We start from the raw sequence: 22100 nt of genomic DNA on the forward strand, positions 1-22100 counted from the left end.
GTCGAAACTAATGAGACAGCCCTGCTATCGCTTCAATTCAAGTCGAAAGATGGTCAATCGCTGCATTGATTGATTTAAAGCAAGATCATGCTTCATGCAAAAACATTGTTTTTTCATGCATTTGACAGTTTTACAAATTTGGCTTTTCATAAAGTGTTCTCTACTGGTTTCGTCTGGTCAGAGGAGAACTGGCCCCCCAACTGAGCCTGGTTTCTCCCAAGGTTTTTTTCTCCATTCTGTCACCGATGGAGTTTCGGTTCCTTGCCGCTGTCGCCTCTGGCTTGCTTAGTTGGGGTCACTTCATCTACAGCGATATCATTGACTTGATTGCAAATTAAAACAGACACTATTTCAACTGAACAGAGATGACATAACTGAATTCAATGATGAACTGCCTTTAACTATCATTTTGCATTATTGAGACACTGTTTTCCAAATGAATGTTGTTCAGTGCTTTGGCGCAATGTATTTTGTTTAAAGCACTATATAAATAAAGGTGATTGATTGATTCTTTCAGACTAGTGGAAAAAAACATTTAAAATACACTGTTAAGGGTTTATTTTTGAACTTTATGTTTTGCATCTGTAGATTTCAATTTGAGTAGGCTATGAGTTTCAAGAGCTCCAGATTTTACAGGTTTATTTCTAGCCATCTATATTCCATATAAGGTTTTTACTGAAGGGTTTGTTCATTAATCAATCTTTTATAAAACACTTTATTCCTTAAAAACAAAGTAAGATATTATTTTATGGCTGCTGACAGTATTTTCTGATTTATTGAGTGATAAAAAGAGAAATACAAAATCCTTGTAAAATCTATACAAAGTTCAGATTTCTATTATTAGATTTTTATTATCGAGCATTAAATATATACTGTACATATTACTGCATACGGAACTAGATAAGGACTCAATTGCAGATTTAGACATAACATTTTAGAAAACTTGTAATACAAATATTGTATGCAATTCTTTGTCTAATAAATCAACTGTGGAAGTATGGTGATACATAATTTAATTATAATGATGAAACCGTCCCATCCCATTCATTTAAATTCATCATTGAATACAGCTTTGTCACTTTCGGGTGAACTATTCTTTTAATGCAAGTGAGTAAACAGGTCTGAATCTCTGTGGGTTTGCTCTGAAAGGCTGGTTGTGATTTTCGACGGGCCGCTGGGGTTCGTTCACAGGGATATTGGGTGTCTGTCTGACCCAGCTCCAGCTCATCTGGGTTACGTGATTCTGTCATATTGGACCATGAAGGCAGGTCATTTTTAGGCTGTGCATGGACATGAACAGTGTTTAGAAGAACATACGCTATATGACCCATTCAAAAGATCATTTCCTCATTTAAAATGTCCTGAGGGACTAATTTCACACCAATGAACCCATCAGGGGGCAGGCGAGTGGTGGCATCCGCTCTAATTATTACAACACATACTGAGATCAAGATTGTGCTCGGAATAAAATACTAGATTACTGCACAGCATTATATTGAAAATAATTATATGTGAAACAGCATACAAGCATTTCAAATAGTAGTACGCTACACTGCTGTCACATGACCTCATTACTTGCATATTTAACATTGCAGTCTATCAGATCATTCAATAATCCAATCAGATACTGTAGATCATTAGGATTACATGAATACAGAAAATGCATATAATATGCATTTGTAAATTAATCAATGGAAAATTGTAAAACAGCAGGTTTACAATGAAGAATTTAGTTTTTCTATCCATCAATGTTTTTTTCTCTCACTAAAATATTTGACTATTTAAGATATTTAACTTACTAATAAATGACGACAAGTTTTACTCAACCAACATTTTTCTAACATACTTCACAATTAAATGATAAAATAATATTTGTAAATATTAATTAATAATTATTAATACTTATAATAATAATTTTAATAATGTTGCAGTAAATCCATTTTTTTTTTTTTAGTTTTCAAAAAATCCTGTTAAGTTCTCGGAAATTTTTCATTCCTTTGCAACTGTAATAATAAATTGTAATACTACATAAAAAGGAATTCATCAGTAATGTAAATGTCTATGACAATATAAATTAAGCCCAACAATGACTAGTGCTGATTATAATCAGAAATGCACTTGTATTAAATTACATGTCAATTTGTCTTTAACTTTTTTAATGTGATTATGCTAAACTTAATTTGTTTGAGCAATATGGATTTTTTTATTATTATTATTTTAAATAACATTATCATGTTTATTTTAAACAGATTCACAAAAACATTTAAGTTTGAACACAATTTAAAGCAAAACACCAAGCAGTCCTGATTTAAAGAGTAAATTCAGTCATTTCAGAGGCACTGGGGTCAAGAGGTCATGGACTCACAGACTTTTAATGATAACTCTCTACTCACAGCCAACAATTTACGTCTGAGCCTATATTCTTCCACTTACAAGCCACTTTTACCTGCCTCTATTTTAGACAGCCTTCATGCACTTGCTCTGAGATACGAAATAATCGCTTGTGTATCTATAAACGGGTTTAGAAAAAAAACAGGAAGATTCATGCGGTTTAAAAAAACAGACAAAAACACATGAACTGTGTTGGAAAATACTGCATTTCTGCATTTACAGCACTGTCGTTTTCTATTTTAAACAACATTTTAAAACCATTGTACATGCAAGTATAAGCTATATTATTAATCGAGAGACTGCATGCAAGATTGCACTACTTATATTACTTAATGCATGTCACATTAACATTTAAATGGAGCAACAAAAACTTTAACCTACATTTTGAACATACTGTAGGTTCATGTCTATTTTGTCACCAAATACTTTAGCAATGCTTACATAGATTTAAACATAGAAGTTTAAACAACCTGACTACTTCTCAAATAGCACTCGCAGAAAATGCACAAAGAAAAAAAAGCCTGTTCAAAAATGTGCTCTCATTTTGAACTAGAAGACTCTTTTGTTGTTCAGATGAAAAGTCTGGGATAATTTATGCGAGTTTGACTGCAGACCTCCACATGAACTTAAAATGCCAGATTCACGTAAAAAAAACACACACAACTAATCAAACAGTAGGTACGACCCAAGCAGGTTAACCTAGTTAACAGTGTTTGAATGAACTTATGCAAACAGTTCAAATGAAAGAGAAGACCGCAGAGTCGCTGTCAGCCAATGAGCGTTTGTACTTTAAACAAGCGAACGTTTCCCTTTTGTTCGGTTGTTTCTGAACCAAATATAAAGTAACACTGAATAAAGCAGAAACTAAACGCGTGGAGAGGAAAACTGACGTGTATTTTCTTGTAAAGAAGGAATGAACCTGCTGTAACCGATCCAGCCGCAGAGGAACAAGTGCAGCTCAAAGTCCTCAAAGCTCTCGAGACCAGAGTCCATAGAAACCGGAGGAAAACAATCGTCTAACACCGAAAAAGCAGCGAATGAATCCAGTACAAACACTCACCCAGGCGGCGTCAAGTGCTCCGCTCCGCTCCTCCGCGCGCGCGGGTTAAACCTTTAAAGTTTAAAGAGTTTGTGAGAGCTGATGCGCGAGCTGTTTCTCCCTCTCAGCAATGTTGTGTGTGTGTGTGTGTGTGTGAGAGAGAGAGAGAGCGAGCGCGAGCGCAAAAATGTAACGTCACGCGTGAGATGCTTACAAACGACACGGTGTTTTATTTGAATTTTTTATGTAATACATAAATATATTTTTATTTTTAGGATTTTATGTTATTGTTTTTTTTTTTTGAAAAAGAAAAACATTATTTTTATGAAAGTAACTAAAGATAACAATATGCATTTACATGCTATCAAACGCTACTTACAGTTGTTGAATACAGTACATCAAGCGATTCATCTTAAAGAGGCAGATATTCACAGGAAGTGCTCATAAATAATACCAAGTTTCAAGAATTGTTCAAATAAGTACAAGCTAGACAGAGAAATAATGAAGAAAATATAACAAGTTCTCTCAATGTAACATCAATCATATGTTAGAACACAACAGGAATTATCTAAACATTATTTAATATTTAATTATCTATGTTATGTTTATGCAATTGTTAAATGTATATGTGATATAATATTAGCTTGCTTAGTTATTAGAATGATAAATCCTCATGAATGAATTAGTCTTTTTAAACAAATTGGTTAAGTGAATGATTCATTGATTCAGTTCCTAATGTCTTCCACTTGTTTGTTCATAAATAAATAAGGGTTTTTAAACAAACTGGTCAATGTCAATGTTTCAATGATTTGTTGCTAATGGCTGTCACCTGTTTCGTGCATAAATAATTAAGGGTTTTTGAACAAATTGTTTGAGTGAATTATCCAATGACTCATGAATCAGAGTTGTTAAACAAATCGGTTGAAAAAACTAAAACAAAAAAACTTCAGCAGTACTGCTGACAGGATTTACTACATAATTATATATTGGTTCAAGGCATAGACCGAGCCACGCAAACACAGTCTCTGTAATCAGCTGGAAAAACCTCCTTCACTGAAATATTGTCTTATCAAACTCGGATGTTTTATAAACACGTGTCAAAATGAATTATGAAATGCCTCATTGTACACTTAAATGTTTATAAACTGCTGTCTTCGTATCATGTAAGTAATGAATGATGACAGATACACTTAACTTACAGATTTATCCTAATTACTTATTTGTATTTGGAAAATATACAATATAGAGAGAGAATAAATATGAGTTTACTAAGGATATAGAGTGAAATATGTAAAGTTATTGCCCCTGTACGGTCATTGTTTTTATGTAACCTGCATTTAAAAGCTAACCTGTGCTCATAGTGTTACATAACCTCTGTAAGTGAGGATCTGTGTTACACTGTAACTTAGATTTGTTTTATTCCTGCAGCTCTGAGGACAGAGGAGTGTCCGTGTTCTCCCTTTATGGCCTCAACTTTTTTTTGCCTCGACTTTACAGTGGATATTTATAAGAAATAAAAAGAGAAAAATAAACATTTGTCTCTCCGCAAGCAAGCTTGAAGAAGGAAATGAAAGGCCCCTTGTCAAAAGGTCAAAGGTTATGTGCCATTTTCTGCCCATGGAGGAGTGTAGAGGACAGAGCAAGCGTTGTCTTCTTCCTCCACATTAACATGCAAAAGAAAGACAGACATTTTTTTTTATTTGCATTATTTTAAATTAATAAATAAATTACACACCCACACACACACACACACACAAACACACACACACACACACACACACACACACACACACACACACACACACACACATATATATATATATATATATATATATATATATATATATATATATATATATTGTTAGAGTTTCTATGTGATTGCTAGCGCATAGTTTTAGCTCATACGAGGTTTGTTTATTATTAATTTGATATTTCTCTTTCACAAAAGTCTGTGCTCATGCGATGCAATTCAAATGTGACCTTTTGAATATCTTACTGTTTCCCAGCAGTAAAACAATAATCCTTATCATAGTGCAAATGATTATGTAAATATTGTTTTTTGTGGTGCACGCAAGCACCCACATGACTTCCACATGCAGTTCTCTCTATTTTACATCATGCAGCAGATAGTTGCGGTTCTGCTGATTGGTCAGCTCAGATGTGTTGTGAAGCAGCTACTGTGTATTTAATCTGTTTAATATCATCTCTCACATTTCCATTTCAGCTGCTCTTTTGAGTGGCCCAGGGTGAAACGGAGACGCAGAATTATCCTCAGACATGCCCAGAATCCAGATCATGCAGATCACAGCAACAATCAGGCCTCCAGAGTGAAGTTTCCCCGTCTGAACCCGACTTCAACAACTCTAAACCCTGGTTTAAACCACAAAACCATATCAGCCGTGTTATACACCTGTGACCATTATAAGCAACAGAATGGTTCATTAATATTAATAGTATTTTTTAAATAATTACATAAATAATACCTAATTGGTTTTTATGTTAAATTATTTGATAATAAATAAATAACATATTTATTTTATTTAATATGCATATTATTTATTTTATCAATTTCTTATTTAATGTATGAATAGATTTTGTGCATTTTTATTATTATTCAATGTGATGATGTTGTGAGCTGTAATTATTAATGTAATAAAAATAATATAAGTTTTTATATTTAATATAATAATATAATGCATTATTATTATGCTATATGGAGGATGTTGTGAGCTGTTTTTCAGCGAGAACAAATTAAAAGACAAATTTAGAGAATCTAGTTTCAGTGTAATATTCCTGCAGGACTATACTGTCCTTGAGTCAGTCAGACATGAACAGATTCAAACAATGCATGTCATTACAGGATTACACAGCACATGTCAACACAGTCCCGGTCCAACAAAAGTACAGGAGTCTAGTTCGTATAGCAACACTAACAAAATACGAGATGTTTGGAGCTCGTGCTCCATCTAGTGTCGAAGCATGGGACAGGGTCATCTGTTATTTGTGTTTATCATATTCATTAGAAAATATTTTTTCTTTAGACATCTTTTAGACAAGTTTTTCTAGCTCTTTTTTTTTAGGTGTTATATATTACAATTATCATTAAGTATAAAATAATAATACAGCTTTTATATATTAACACATATATAAAAGTTTTATTTTTTATAATATCTTACACAAATTATAAGAGTTTTTCTAGCTATTTTCTAATGTGTTATATATTGCTATTATTATACAGAATATATTTATACATTTTTTTTATTTGTTTTATTACCACAAGATCATTTTATTGTAGCCTACTCATATTCACCACTAGAGGTCACAATATAACAAATTTTGTCAAAGGATTGACTGATTCGTTTTAAGTACTTCACATTACTTATTTGGATCAATATGTGTTATTATTTTATGTGGTCTAGAATATCAGCTCAGGTAAAGTTAATTTAACATGTAAACGTAGACACCAAGACGTTTCTGAAATAACAAGCAGACAATTTTTAGAGTCTTATCATGAAACTCTTTAATAGCAGTACATCTGGATCCAAACCGAATCCACCTTAGTTTCGGTTCACACTGTACATGGCACTTTTTTTCTCTTTTCAAAATAAAATTCGATATATCAGAGATATTTGGCCAGTGAGGTCACAGATACTTTGACAAAATGAATTTGACAGCAGACATGTTGGCATGCCAGATGATCCACAACCAATCAAAACCCATTTCAGAACGACATCACACACTCACAATAATTATACATTCATCTTTCAATTCAGGAAATAAACTTGCGAAAGCACAATGGACAAAATCACTGCAACACAAAGTCTCAATATGCACATGCACGGGTGTATTGAACCACAAGATATCACGCTTCATTTGTATTTTTCAGATAGGCCACTTCAATTTGTTCTGAAATTATTAATAATAATAAAAAAGAGGAGATGCACCAAACCAACATTTCCTATCTTTGAATATATTCCTCTCATGATCTCAATTTGTTCAAAAAACGTACCTGTATGACACTGAATCCTCTTGTTAGCTCAAATAACACCCCAAAATCACACAACCAGCTAAAATAAACATCTATAGACAGAAAATAATGTTCATTTAAGATATCTACACATACACATGAGGAGACATTTGCATACACATCTGACAATGAAAAATAACGTTTCAACTCAACAGGCAACACTTTACAACATTTAGACGTGTACAGCAAATGTTGTCACCCATGATAAGATCAAAACAAGATCATCTTTACTTTCCCGACATACACACAATAAAATATCTTTAAATTAGGCCAGAAACATATCTATACACAAACATGTGAATGTAGACTCCATCTGAAATGTCTCAGTGTTGACGCATCAGACTAGTGTACTTGTGTGGAGTATATTTCTGGTGTTTAGTGTACTTCAGTGCATGTAGACAGCAGCAGCAGGGCCTGTACATCATCATGATCAGACCAGACTGAATGGCTTTTATTATTTTCTACGATTCGACTGCATCTTATGGAAGCCTGTTTCCACCACTGAATAAAAAAATGTAAATTTGCGACTTTTTATTTCGCAATTCTGACTTCAGAATTGCACGATATATACTCACAATTGTGAGTTACAAAGTCAGGATTGTGGGATAAACAAATTGCAATTAAAATAAAGAAAGTATGAGTTGCGAGAACTAACAATTATGCGAAATGGTCAGAATTGCATGATATAAACTCAGTATTGCGAGAATTGCAATACAGTTACAGAAAAAGTCAGAATTGTGAGAAAAAATCTGAATTGCGAGATATAAACTTTGAAATTTTAGATTTTTTTTCTCAATTGCGTGATGTAAACTCACAATTATGAGAAAAAGTTAGAATTACGAGAAAAACTTGCAATTGTGAAATTTTCTCTCCTAACTGTGATAGAAACTCACGACTGCAACTTATAAAGTCAGAATTAGGCGATATAAACTAACAATTATAAGAAAAAGTCAGAATTGCGAGAAAAACGTGCAATTTTGAAAATAATTCAAAATTCTCTCAATGTCGAATTTATTTCTTGAAATTGCAAGTTGTAAAGTAAACGTGCAATTTAGACGTTTTTCCCGCAGTTCTGATTTTATAACTCACAATTGCAGTCAGAATTGTCAGATAAAAAAGTCTGAATTACCTTTTTTATGTTTTGTTCGTAAACAAGCTTCCACAGTATCACGTCCTGTCATATTGCACAATTGCACGTATGATCTTCCAGTGGAATGTGATGAAACATGACATATTTCCACCTTCTAGAGCAGTAGAGCATTCCTAAAGAAATCGGACACGTGCTCAGTTCTGCTGCATGATGGATCACTACAACCTATGAGAAGCTGACGGCAAGGGTTTAGAGGAAGGAGGCACAGAGAGGAAGCAAAGGCCATTCAGTTTTCCCAGGAAGAGTTTGCACATGGACGCGTAGCAGCTAGAAATAGGGTTATCTTTAACCCTTAAACCGAGAGAGAACAACACCAAATGAAGTCCGTTTCGGCTACATCAATGACAAAGTTCGCAAAGGCAAGAATGAAGTCGAAGCGGGTCAGTGTTCTTCTGCTAGCGTAATCATTCGAAAAAGCATAAAATGTAAACTGGATAAGCATTATCGCCTTGTTTCGGTGAAAGCCACCGGAGAATCGGAGCTACGCTAACAAAAAAAGCTGTTATCGCTAATGTCTACATCTCTAAATGGCCTTTTTACTCTCGTTTGAGTTTAAAAGTATCTTTTCAATAAAATGAAAGAATTTTAATTTTAAAATAATAATATAAAAAAAAATTAAAATCACCTGAATTTTTTTTTTTGTGTGTTCAGCTGAAAATATACAGATAATATTTAAAATGTAAAAAAATCGAAATAAATAGCTGAATTTTCTCAATAAATAAATCAATAATTTTAAATAATAATTCTGCCCACCCAGATTAGGTCAAAAACTCACAGTCCAAAAATTATATTTGTTTTTCACATTTCATCACGTCATAACATTTGATTTACAGTAAAGGCATCAAAATCTAGTTTTAATCTAAACTGGGCAAGTCAAAAGATAACAGACCTCATTAAAAAATGAATAAATAACACACTTCAAATGATTAAATAAAGCAAACATGTGGTAGTCGCCTCCTCCTGCACCCTGAGCGTGTCCTGCGTGTTTCCGTGGCGACTCAGGGTCAGAGGTCACAGGTGTGGTGGGGTCACATCAGGACGTTGGAGCGGGTGTCGGGGAGCCGCAGACTCACCAGGCCTCCGGTGACCAACACAGATGACGCCAGCAGGATCGGGATGGATTTTGTGATTCCCACCAATGACCCAAATATTAGGTTCCCCAAGACTGCGGCCAGCTTACACATGGCATTACAAAAGCCAAAGCCAGTTCCTCTGCACGAGACACACACAACCAGGGTTAGCAGGATTAACAGCCCTAGCAGTTTTCTCTGAAAGTTGTAGTAATCATTAACATCTAAAGGACAGAAGCTGATCATTTCAGTTACAGCTAAACTACACTTTAGATGAAGGATATTATTACATTACATAACGTTTTGTAGAATGTCAATGTATATTTTTCAATGTCAGTGTTCAATGTCAATGTATACATTTATATTAAACTAAAAAAATAAAATATTACCATCTAAAAATGGTAAAATAAATTACAAAAATAAACATTATAAATAACAAGAAATGGTAAAATAAATTACAAAAATAAACATTATAAATAACAAATAAGTATAAATCATATAAATGATTAAATTAAATAAATATAAAAATTTATATATTTAACTCAACTGATAAAACTGAAAAATAAACTATATAAATACTAAAGTATAAATCATATAAATTATCAAATCAAGTAAATATAATAAACTGTATATTTTTTTAAATGATTCTAATATATGTAGTTACATCAAAAACAGAAGTATTTATTTACACTAAATGCAGCATAAGGAGATCTAGGAACAAAATGATAATTATTTAAATAAACAATTTTTTAAAAAGCTAATAATAACTTTCATTACTTTTCATTTAATAACATTTTTGTTGAATTTATGTCCTTTTGTCATTTGTATTTTTTTTATATTATTACCTTTTTTTGTTTGTTTAGTTATTTTTTATTTCAGTTGTATTTTTCAGTGATTTTTCATGTGCCTGAAGTAAACTGAAAGCATCCATGTTTATTAGTGATTGCATGTATTTGTGTGTCCATGTACCTCCTGTCGGTGGGATACAGTTCGGCCGTCACCACGTCCAGTGAGTTCCAGGCCGATATACTGAGTCCATTATAAAGGCAGAGCATTGCTATCATCATGGACTCACTAGTGCCGAACCACAGAAAGAAACAACTGATGCCGGACAACACCATCGAGCCGCCTGAACACAAAAAACACACAGTCAACAAAATGATATCAGATGAGTTTATTTCACTTAGTATTTGGTGAATCTGGTGAAGTGACCAACCTAACATGCTCAAACGGCCCACTTTATCCATGAGGAGGGCGGAGACTATGTTGCCTGGCAAAACGGCTAGTGTGCCGAGGAAGTTGATGAAATACACCCAGTACGCGCTGTAGTCATCATCAAACGTCATCTGACAGCCGGTCTTGTTGTGCGCAAACGTGGAGTTGATCAAAGAGGAACTGATGAATTTCGAGTCATCAATATCTGAACAAGACAGACGGGAGACTATGAGTTACTTGACAGATGCTCAACTTACAAATCCATTCAAACATTTTTTTTTTCTTCTTATGATTTAAAGGATTTAAAATGATTTAAAAACCTACAGAAAATAACAAAGTGCTGTACAATGAAGACATACAAACAATAGATAGACAGACAGACAGATGACAGACGGACAGAACAACAGATAGATAGATAGATAGATAGATAGATAGATAGATAGATAGATAGATAGATAGATAGATAGATAGATAGATAGATAGATAGATAGATAGATAGATAGATAGATAGATAGATAGATAGATAGATAGATAGATAACAGACATGTAAACAAAATTAGAATGACAGACAGAGCAACAGACAGAAAGACAGACAGACAGAAAGATATACAGACAGACAGACAGAAAGATAACAGACAGGTAGACACAAGTAGAATGACAGACAGACAGACAGAATGACAGACAGAACGAAAGAACGACCGATCGACAGATAGATAGATAACAGACAGGTAGACACAATTAGAACAACAGACAGAAAGACAGACAGACAGAAAGATATACAGACATACGACAGACAGACAGACAGAACAACAGACAGAAAGACAGACATACAGACAGACAGACAGACAGACAGACAGACAGACAGACAGACAGACAGAACAACAGACAGAAAGACAGACATACAGACAGACAGACAGACAGACAGAACAACAGACAGAAAGACAGACATACAGACAGACGACAGATAACAGAAAGACAGACAGACAGAACAACAGACATAAAGACAGACATACAGACAGACATACAGACAGATGACAGACAGACAGACAGACAGATGACAGACAGACAGACAGACATTGTCTGTACTGCCCCCCTCTGGTTACAGTTTGAACTACATTCGGTCTCTTTCACACAGGAAGGTCTTTAGGGAGTTTAACCTCTGAAAACCTATCAGTGAGTTTGAGCGTGAGCAGCGGATCTCCAGCTCTCTCACACTTTCACTCGGAACTCATTCCCAGCTCATTTAATTTCCGTAGCAAGGTTTCATTAGAGACATGAACTCAATTTCCCATGAGGCCTCTGCTCTTTCTCTGCCGTCTGTTTGTTATGCTGAGTTGTGAAGTTTGTGGAAGTGTGTAAGGTGGCTTTTCCTGAGTCAGCCAGACCCTGAAATGACCCCACCTCTCTCTCTCTCTCTCTCTCACACACACACACACACACACACATATATCAACATCAGCAACTTCAAACAAGCTCCATAATTCAAACTCACAGAATTTAACTTTTACTAAAATCAAAACATTCTTAAATTGAGTTCCAATCCTTAAAATTTTTATAATTATAATAATAAAAAAAATTGTTTCTATTGTAACAGTGTCTTTCAGTCGATCTCTCTTCAGGATTATAGACCGTGAAGCCATTCACTAGGAATTTAACAATTAGATCAGCAAAAATGTGAAACTACACAGACTTCTACACATGCATAAGTGTGTCTTGCGATGTTTAAACATATCTATGACTAAATGATTTGCTTTATATAGATAATGCATGTCACTGACTGAACCCTTGAGCTCCATAATGCTCTCATGCTTGAGGGATTCTGGGTAAAATCATTGTTCAGCTGTTATTGTGGCTATTTCAGGTCTTCTTCATATAATCATTGCCCTCTGCTTTTATCTTTCATCCTGTTTTTCATCTAATGCATCTGCTTGTCTTTTTGCCTACAAATGCATATAAATCAGAATCAATTTCAACTTCAAAGTCTGTGGTTTCTCGTCGCTGGTGAGCTGCAGTGAGATATTTAAACATCAAACATCGCACTGTGAGTCAGTGAAGCTCTCGTTCACATCACTGATACCTACAGATCTCCCACTGAGCCCACTACAACAAAGAGCTCTTTCCATTCTTTTTTCTTTTTTCTTTTCTCTTGCTAAAATGGAAAAATGGCAGAGTTTCATGCCCCAAATAAATAAGATCGAACTGTCCACCGTGTCGATGGGCCAGTCACACTTTATACTCCCCATGAGCCAATCAGAGTGCACTGAGTTTCCATCAGCCAGTTAACTTCTGCCCTCTCAAACACACACACACACACACACACATTTATTTTTGTGAAAAGTGTGTTCATCCCATAGGTGTAATGGTTTTTATTCTGTAGAAACGGTATATTCTATGGCCCTTCACCAACCCTACACCTAAACCTAACCCTCACAGGAAACTTTGTGCATTTTTACTTTCTCAAAAAAACTCATTCTGTATGATTTATAAGTGTTTTGAAAAATGGGGACATGGGTTATGTCCTCATAAGTCACCCTCTCCTTGTAATACCTGTGTCATACCCATGTCATTATACAGAGTTGTGTCCTGATATGCACACACACACACACACACACAATTAGGAACTGTTAGTCGATTTCAACACACTCGTACCTGTATTATAGAAGAAGGCTTCTATGATGGTGCAGTTCTTGAAGAAAGAACCGATGGAGCTGACGTCCTCAAAGTAACAGCTCTGAAAGGTGGAGTCGATGAAACTCACAGACTTAAACTTCATGCCAATGAACCTGAAATAAAGGACAGGACTGGTCAGGACACAACTAGCCAGCTCAATGAACAGCGTTCAGCCACATCAAACATTCGAATAGTACTGAGAAAGAATATTTAAGATCAGCTCAATCTGACATTTGCCACAAATAAGAAAATCAAAATCAAACGTCTTTTACATCTCACATGCTTCTCTTGAATAACAGTTAGATTAAATGGAGGTCAGCTGGAGATGTTTGCTGAAGTTTCCTCCTTCTCAAATGTTTCTCCATCCAGTTGTTTCCATAATCTAGTGAGTTCTGTCATTATGATGCATTTGTGTGTGTGTGGAGTCTGATCTCATCTGCTCATAAATGAGCATCACAGGAGCCGAACAACACGATAAGAGCTTCATCTCCAGGATAGAGGGATGAGGGAAGAGGAGCAGCGGAAGGAGATCATAAACAAAAAGGAAGAGAAAGAATCAGAGGAGAGAAGAGATAAGGGCGTTTTAATTTCCTGGCCCTGCGTCTGGATGAGACATTACCTCAACGGCGGGATGTTATTTATGAGAGAGAGATCAGACCGCTGAGGACAATAACACACACACACACACACACACACACAGAACATAAACGTTATGACCAGCATTAACCGCAGCTAAAGATCGGCTCTACTTCTGCTCATCCCTACTGCAAACACATGTTTAGTTTCAGGACTTTATTTCAGCTGAAGTAGATAAGATGAGAACATGGAGAGACCTCTCAGAGTTCATTGGTGTGTGCAATCTCACTTTTATATCCAGGGGAAACCTGACTCTTCTTGCTCTTTTGAAATAAGAGCTTGATTTCTAACATTCACAACCCAAAACCACCCAGTGCCAGCTTTATTTACTGAAAATAAACCCCCAGGAAAACGATTATGGCATTCGATCATGAGCTCATTAACATATGACCACCCACATTTACATGCAGAACTGAATTGTTCCCGAATAATTCAATGAAAACCATATGTAACCTTATTTCGCCATGAAATAATAAAGAATGACAACTTTTCATCTCACCATTCTACCTTTTCTTTTAATTCTGTCTTTTTTAAATTAACTCGCAGTTCTGAGAAGAAAAGTCTGAAATGACGAATTGTAAGATAAAATGTCACGGTTACCTTTTTTTTTTTTTGTGGCTATAACAAATTCTTCAAAAAAGAAAGCAAGAATTGTGGGATTTAGACTTAGAATTCAAAGAAAAAAAAGAATCGCAACTATTCCAAGATGTAAACTCAGAATTCCCAAAACGGTCCGAATTGCAATGTTTAAACTCAGAATTCCGAAGATTTTAATTTAGGATTCTAAGAAAAACAGTGAGAATAGCAAAAATTAATATAAACTAAGAATTGTTGAAAAAATTATCGTTGTGAGATATAAAACTCAGTTCCAAGGAAAAAGTAAAAATTGCATGAAGTAAATGCAGAATTCTAAATAAATTAAAAAAATGTCAGAATTGTCATATGTTTATAATGCAAAAAAGGATAATTTTATCATAATAACACAGCAGAAAAACAGCCTGTTTAATTCTAAGGCGGGTGGGAAACAGTAATCAAAAACTAAATGATGACATAGGAGATAATACGAGGAATTCAAGATATAAAATGCAGAATATGATCTTTAATATGAGAACACAGACATACTGTCCCACACAGACTGACCTGTCGTTAATAAACACTCCGTTTTTATGGATCTGGTTCTCCAGGGTGAAATTAAAGGTGAAATCTTCGATTGTCTCGTTGTTGTGGATCTTCACACGGGACGCGTACTCGTCCGCCTGCAGGTGCTTTATGACGTCAGGGAACCAGACAGACAGACCGTAGTACCTGCGCAGGAAGTGACATCATCAGAGCGCTGACGGGTGACGTCCGAGTGACTAACAGGGACTGAAAACGGCTGAGGTGTGTGTGTGTGTGTGTGTGTGTGTGTGTGTGACACAGGTGGTGACACTGGCGCTTAGTTAATTAATTTCTGCTCCTCAGCGGTGGCCTTCAGTCTGACAGAGAGCAGTGATAGAGGCATCTGTTCACTCTTTAATTAGACCGAGTGTGTGTGTGTGTGTGGGTGAATTTATTATACAGCTTTATTAAGACTAAAACCACAAGATACCAAGGTGGAAATAAGACAAGAAAAGAGAAATTGAATGGAATATAAATAAAGCAATAAGCCAAGTTTTACAGTGATTTGACTTAAGTTAGGGGTTTTGTTAAATCTAATCCAAAATTGTAATAAATATTATTAGGGTTTAGTGGGTGTATTTAAATCAGTATGAAAACACTAAGTATACTTAGTATACACTTATAATGAATAATTATGATAAGGACTATTAGCAAATATTTCTAATAAACAATTCTTCTGCCAGTTATATAGTTCATTAATCAAAACTGCGGATTCTTTATCAAATTGGACTATTAATATCAATTTGAATTCAAATGTTTACTGGATATTTTTAAAAATTAAAACACAACTTAAGCTGGAATAGAAGAGAAAATGTCTCAGAAAAGCCAGGTCAGAGGATTTAGTATAATTTCATGAGTAAACAAGGCTTTTACACATGAGTGTGGACATAAGGCTTCCTGCAGAGCTCTGTCTCTGAGCCCATCCATCCAGCCTTAAGTTCCAATAAATACAGTAATTAAACAGTGACTGGTCCCCCTCATGCAGCTCCACCCCTGGGCCTAACCACCGCAGGCACTTAAGACACAGTGATTATAGGGACAACACTTCATTACTGTGCCAGAAAGCAGCAGACAGAGATTGAGAGGAAGAAAAACAGTGTCTACTGATTGGAACAAGGCCAAATAGAATAGAATAGAATAGAATAGAATAGAATAGAATCTGATGATACTGTTCTCTAAATGGCATGCAAACAATGTGTGATTACTATAATCACGGCTCCGCTGGGTGATAATGTGTGTAACTACAGGGGTAATGAATCAGGGGTCGGTCAAGCCAATCAGGCGCAGATATTAAAGCCAAACAGTCTCACCCGAACGACAGAGAGAACCAAACCACGGCCAACTTTATAGTGTTGTCTCTGACGGGGTAATCCCAGCACTTCAGGAACGTCAGCCAGATCTGCACACACACACACACACACACACACAGAGTCAAACTAATGCATAAAGTGCTAATAAAACACCTGCGTATAATGGGATCTGATTTCATCACAGCATTAAGAAATGCAAAGGCAAAGATGAATCAGCAGAACATTTGGTGCGTCTGAGTCCCAGCTGAACTTTAGAGGGACTTATTCATCTGAAACGAGACGCGTTTATGCAAACGGTTTCAAGTTGCAAATCTTTTTTCTGTGTTCAATGTCAGCACTGAGATTTTGCTCTAAGATCCAAATCTCTCTTTGTGGCCAAACAAGAAAAGTACAGTACAAGAAAAAATAAAATAAATAAATAAATATTATATATATATATATATATATATATATATATATATATATATATATATATATATATATAAATAATTGTTATTTTTTTCGATTGTATATAATGGATATACACAATGAGTTTTGAAAAAATCTTAAATAGGATTAAAATATTTAAAATATAAAATAGATGTTCTTTAAGCAATATTTTAAATAAATCTACCTCTTGCTATCTCATTTCTTCATCATAATTCTCATTTCTAAAGCGACTTACATTTCAATATATATAAATGTATATATAAATATATACATGTATATATTTACAAAATATAAACTTTATGTGTGTATATTTATATATACATAATAAATGTGCACTGTACACACACATATATTATTGAAACAAAAACTTTTATTTTGTATGCGACTAATCATGAATAATCATTTGACGGCACTAATATATATATCTATATATCTATATATATAGATATATATATATATATAGATATATATATTATATTATATTATTAATATATATATTACCATTCAAAAGTTTGGGGTCACAAGAGTTTGAGGATTTTTACATTGTTACAAAATTTCTGTTTCTAATAATGTTTTTTCTTTTAAACTTTCTGTAATAATATTAATTACTATTATAAAAACAACAACAGGAAGTTTTGTTGAGCAGTAAATCATCATATGAGAATGATTTCTGAAGATCATGTGACACTGAAGACCGGAGGAATGATGCTGAAAATACAGCTGTGCATCACAGAAATAAATTACATTTTAACAGAGATTTACGTAGAAAATAGCTATTCTTAAATTGTAATAATATTTCACAATATTATAGTTTTTACTGAAATTTTGATCAAATAAATGCAGCTTTGGTGAAAAATCTTACTGACCTCAAACTTTCGAACAGTATTGTAAATAGCCTAAGATGTGAGGGATCTACAGGAGATCTGAGGGGTTGTTCACTCACTCCACGCAGTTCGCTCTTGATCCTGAAGAAGACTTTGGCCACGGGGTTAGCCGACTCCGACTGCATCTCCACCAGCTCGTCCAGCTGCCTGGGGATCTTTATACGGTTCACCTGCAGGGGGAGACAGAGAGACGTCACATGACCAGCGCAGTTTGAGTGAGTGGGGTCAAGAGGTCAAGCTGGTTAGCTCTGGCTGACTGGTGTGTGTGACTCACAGTAAAGACTTTCTCTGGCTCGCCGCGCGCACGCATGTTTGTGTCATGAATCTGTTTGAGAACCATCCACGCCTCGTCGTGCTTTCCTATCTGGACATGAGAGAAAACACATAAAGGCAAGTCAAGCTTATGTACACAGCACTTCTCACAATACACATCGTTTCAAAGCAGCTTTACAGAAAATTATAAACGTCATGTTTATAATATCTCAGTATCATTATATCTCATTGTCAAGTTCATCAGATTAGACCTTGATGATAATAGAGTTACATTCTGCGATGATGTAAACAATCAACAGTTTAAACAATACAAACAATTTGCCATCACAGGAATAAGTTACATTTGAAAATATATTCTTTAAATTGGAATAATTTTTCACAACAAAAATGACTTTTTAAAACCCACAACAAAATCACCAAAACACGAACTTAAATTAATATAAAATTATAAAACTATTTAAAAATTTTACACTTTAGAACTAAAATATAAAAAAATATATTTACAAAATATAAAAAATGTATAATAAAAAATTATATAATAAATAAAATATATTAATAAAAACAACAACAACAATGATAATAATAATAATAATAATGATAGTAAAATAACAATTTCACGCACGAACGCCTCCAGCCTATACACACACACACACGCGCGCACACACACACACACGCACACACACTCGTTACCTCCAGGTAGAAGCGTGGACTCTCTGGCATGAATGTGAGCGCCACAACCGCAGAGACGCAGGGCAGAGCGCAGACGACCACAAACACACGCCAGCTGTGGAACTGATACGCTGAACCCATGCTGAAACTCCAGCCTACACACACACACACACACACACACAGCAGTTAACAACCATAAACATTCACCAACATTGAACACTGGAGTAATGATGCACAGGAATACATTTCATTTTAATATATACTCACTTATATTTTAAATAGTAATAACATTTCATAGTATTACTGTTTTTACTGTATTTTTCATTAAAGGGGGGGTGAAATGCTATTTCATGCATACTGAGTTTTTTACACTGTTAAAGAGTTGGATTCCCATGCTAAACATGGACAAAGTTTCAAAAATTAATTTGTAAGTTTGAAGGAGTATTTTTGTTCCAAAAAAACCTCTTCCGGTTTGTCACAAGTTTCGGAAAGTTTTTTTCGAGTATGGCTCTGTGTGACGTTAGATGGAGCGGAATTTCCTTATATGGGTCCTGACGCACTTCTGCCGGAAGAGCACGCGCTCCCGTATAGCAGAGCACTGAGAGCACAACAGACTTCACTGATCAGAGCGAGAGCGACGCCAAATGTCACAAAAGAAGTGTGATTTTGGTTGCCAGGGCAAGACAACCCTGCACAGATTACCAAAAGAAAAACAGCATTAAGGGACCAGTGGATGGAGTTTATTTTTACAGAGCATCAACAGAGTTGTGCAAGTGTTTGTGTTTGTTCCCTGCATTTCGAAGATGCTTGTTTTACAAACAAGGCCCAGTTTTACGCCGTTTATTTCTTAAGGATAATGCAGTCCCAACGAAAAAGGGTCACGATCGTGTGTTGGAACTGCAGGCGGTGAGTAAAACTGCTTCAAATATCTCTGTGTTGTTAACTTAGCTATCGGCGCATAAGCACATCAAGTAAACAACATGCGATGTTGTCATCAAACTGCACTTTCCACATGTACAGCTTAAAAAAATAAATAAAAAAAAAAGACGACATAAAGTGAAACTTAGTCATTTTCCAAAACCGCTAAGCAAATATATACAGTTTCAGTACATACCACATAGAGAGGCCTTTGCTGATGCTGCTCTTGTTACATTTCAGCCTCTGGATCTGATAAATATACGCTGAATCTGACTGTAAGCCATGGTTTGTTTTGGATGATGGTTTTTTCCTCACGGTAATGTCACAGCTTCCAAACGCTCTCAACACAAAAGACTACTGGCGCTCGTGATTCTTTAGCTCCGCCCACACGTCACGCCTCCAGCCGGTCGTGTTTTTCCGGGAAAAATCGGTACAGACTATCTTTCTCTTATGAATATAATAAAACAAAAGACTTTTTGGAGTTATGAAGGATGCAGTACTACTCTATAGGTACTCAAGATTAACAGGATATTGAGTGAAAACAAGCATTTCACCCCCCCTTTAAATAAATGCATCCCTGGTGAGCAGAAGTGACTTCTTTCAGAAACATTACAACTCTTAGTGACCTCAACCTGTTGAATGTTAGAAGAGAAGAAATGTAAATGCCCAAAGCCACTTACACTTTTTTTTTAGGAAAATGAATGTTTGTTGCAAATGTGCTTGTTCTGTGTTACTCGTGTCATTCAACTTTGACCTGTTGTTTGAAATGTATTGAGACTATTTATTATTATTATTATTATTATTTATTTATGTATAATTTACAGGCAAAAGACATCTACGACAAAAAATAAATAAAATGGCATTACTCGTAAAATGATGGTCTCATAATATTATTATACTTTGATATGTTCAATGTTCCAATGTTTCAATGTTCCAATGTTTCAATGGTGATGCCATTAAACGCATTGTATTACCATATAAACATCCCCAAGAAAAACGTATGTCCAAAATGCCATACTTTTTAAATGCATCATTGATATAATACTACAATTTTTAATAAAATATTTAAATTACATTTTATTTTTATGTTTTAATTTTATTTCTAGCCAAATCTTTTGTAATGTTGTTGTGGTTTTGCCATTTGTATTATTATTATTATTTTTTCATTTATTTTCTTTTTTAAATGCCTATATTGTTTAATTAAGTTTTACTATGTTTTGGTTATTTTTAAGTGATTACAGTAAGTGGTTTTTAAAAATGTGAAATATTGCCTTGGCAACAACTGTAGCTGAAGTTTTTTGAATTCGTTAGATTTCATTAACTTGATGCAATGGAATATTTGTATGTTTTATTTCCTGAACAGTACCATGGCATTTTTTGGTTTTGTTTGTAACACAAGCAAATGCGGTTCAGTACGCAAGTGGTTTCCACAAAAGCCTTTGAGAAGCCTCTGAGACTGAATTTCACAGTGAATAAGTTTGTTTGGGTATATATGTGTGTGTGTGTGTGTGTGTATGTGTGTGTGTGAAGAGGAGTCTATTAAGAATGCCTGCAGGAGTAATACTGCTGAAAAACACTCTCACTGAAAAATAATCATTAAAGTTGGTATCATTTTCCACATGGCTGCTGTTCTCTGACGCTGCGCAGAATGTCTAGCGGCACCATATGGTGTGTGTGTGTGTGTGTGTGTGTGTGTGTGTGTGTGTTTGATTCAGACTCAGAGAAACAGTGAGCGATGGAGCCGAGCGTGATGCTTACAGGACAGCTGCAGGGCAATGGAGAGTACAAATGAAGATGCCTTAGAGGACAGAAAGGCCTTAGAGCAGAAAACATGCCTTAAAGGAAGATTCTGTTTCTCTCGTGTCACTTCAGAGCCTTCAGCAGGATGTTCACAGAAAAGCAACTTAGAAGTAGTGGATATGATTTGTGCAACATATTAAGAGATTTCTGAAGATGACTTTCTCATGTGTGTCAAAAGTTTTTCTACTTGTAACCTCCAAAAAAATAAATAAATGCATGCTAAATGAAAATGTAAAAAAATGTCAATTTTTTTTCATGTTTTACAGTAGTAAGAAATAAATGAAAAAAGTAAAATAATAATAATAAAATATTTGTATATATATATATATATATATATATATATATATATATATCATATTTTTATGTGTGTGTGTGTATATGTATATATATATATATATATATATATATATATATATATATATATATATATATATATATATATATATATATATATATATATA

The 22100-nt window shown here is 34.7% G+C and overlaps 2 protein-coding genes across 7 annotated transcripts in view; both read right to left on the minus strand.

Annotated features, from left to right (window-relative positions):
- Positions 1-3604, minus strand: part of sema4d (sema domain, immunoglobulin domain (Ig), transmembrane domain (TM) and short cytoplasmic domain, (semaphorin) 4D) — a 54235-nt gene extending 50631 nt beyond the window's left edge. For 4 of the 6 annotated variants that reach the window (XM_052588007.1, XM_052588008.1, XM_052588003.1 and 1 more), the window contains exon 1: positions 3452-3604. The gene's annotated coding sequence lies outside the window, so the exon portion shown is untranslated. The remainder of the gene's footprint in view (positions 1-3451) is intronic. The other 2 variants (XM_052588004.1, XM_052588006.1) reach the window with 1 other exon arrangement.
- Positions 3605-6924: 3320 nt separating this feature from the next.
- The window catches only part of LOC127985437 (synaptic vesicle glycoprotein 2C-like), a 36536-nt gene continuing 21360 nt past the window's right edge, over positions 6925-22100 (minus strand). Inside the window, exons 5-13 of the mRNA XM_052587442.1 lie at positions 18943-19076; positions 18254-18343; positions 18039-18149; positions 16667-16755; positions 15339-15503; positions 13542-13675; positions 10894-11097; positions 10647-10806; positions 6925-9819 (exon numbers count right to left, since the gene is read on the minus strand). Coding sequence (XP_052443402.1) covers positions 9636-9819; positions 10647-10806; positions 10894-11097; positions 13542-13675; positions 15339-15503; positions 16667-16755; positions 18039-18149; positions 18254-18343; positions 18943-19076 — 1271 coding nt within the window. The 3' untranslated portion in view covers positions 6925-9635. The remainder of the gene's footprint in view (positions 9820-10646; positions 10807-10893; positions 11098-13541; positions 13676-15338; positions 15504-16666; positions 16756-18038; positions 18150-18253; positions 18344-18942; positions 19077-22100) is intronic.

The sequence above is a fragment of the Carassius gibelio genome, chromosome B21, assembly GCF_023724105.1.
Source record: "Carassius gibelio isolate Cgi1373 ecotype wild population from Czech Republic chromosome B21, carGib1.2-hapl.c, whole genome shotgun sequence".
NCBI classification, from domain to species: Eukaryota; Metazoa; Chordata; class Actinopteri; order Cypriniformes; family Cyprinidae; genus Carassius; species Carassius gibelio.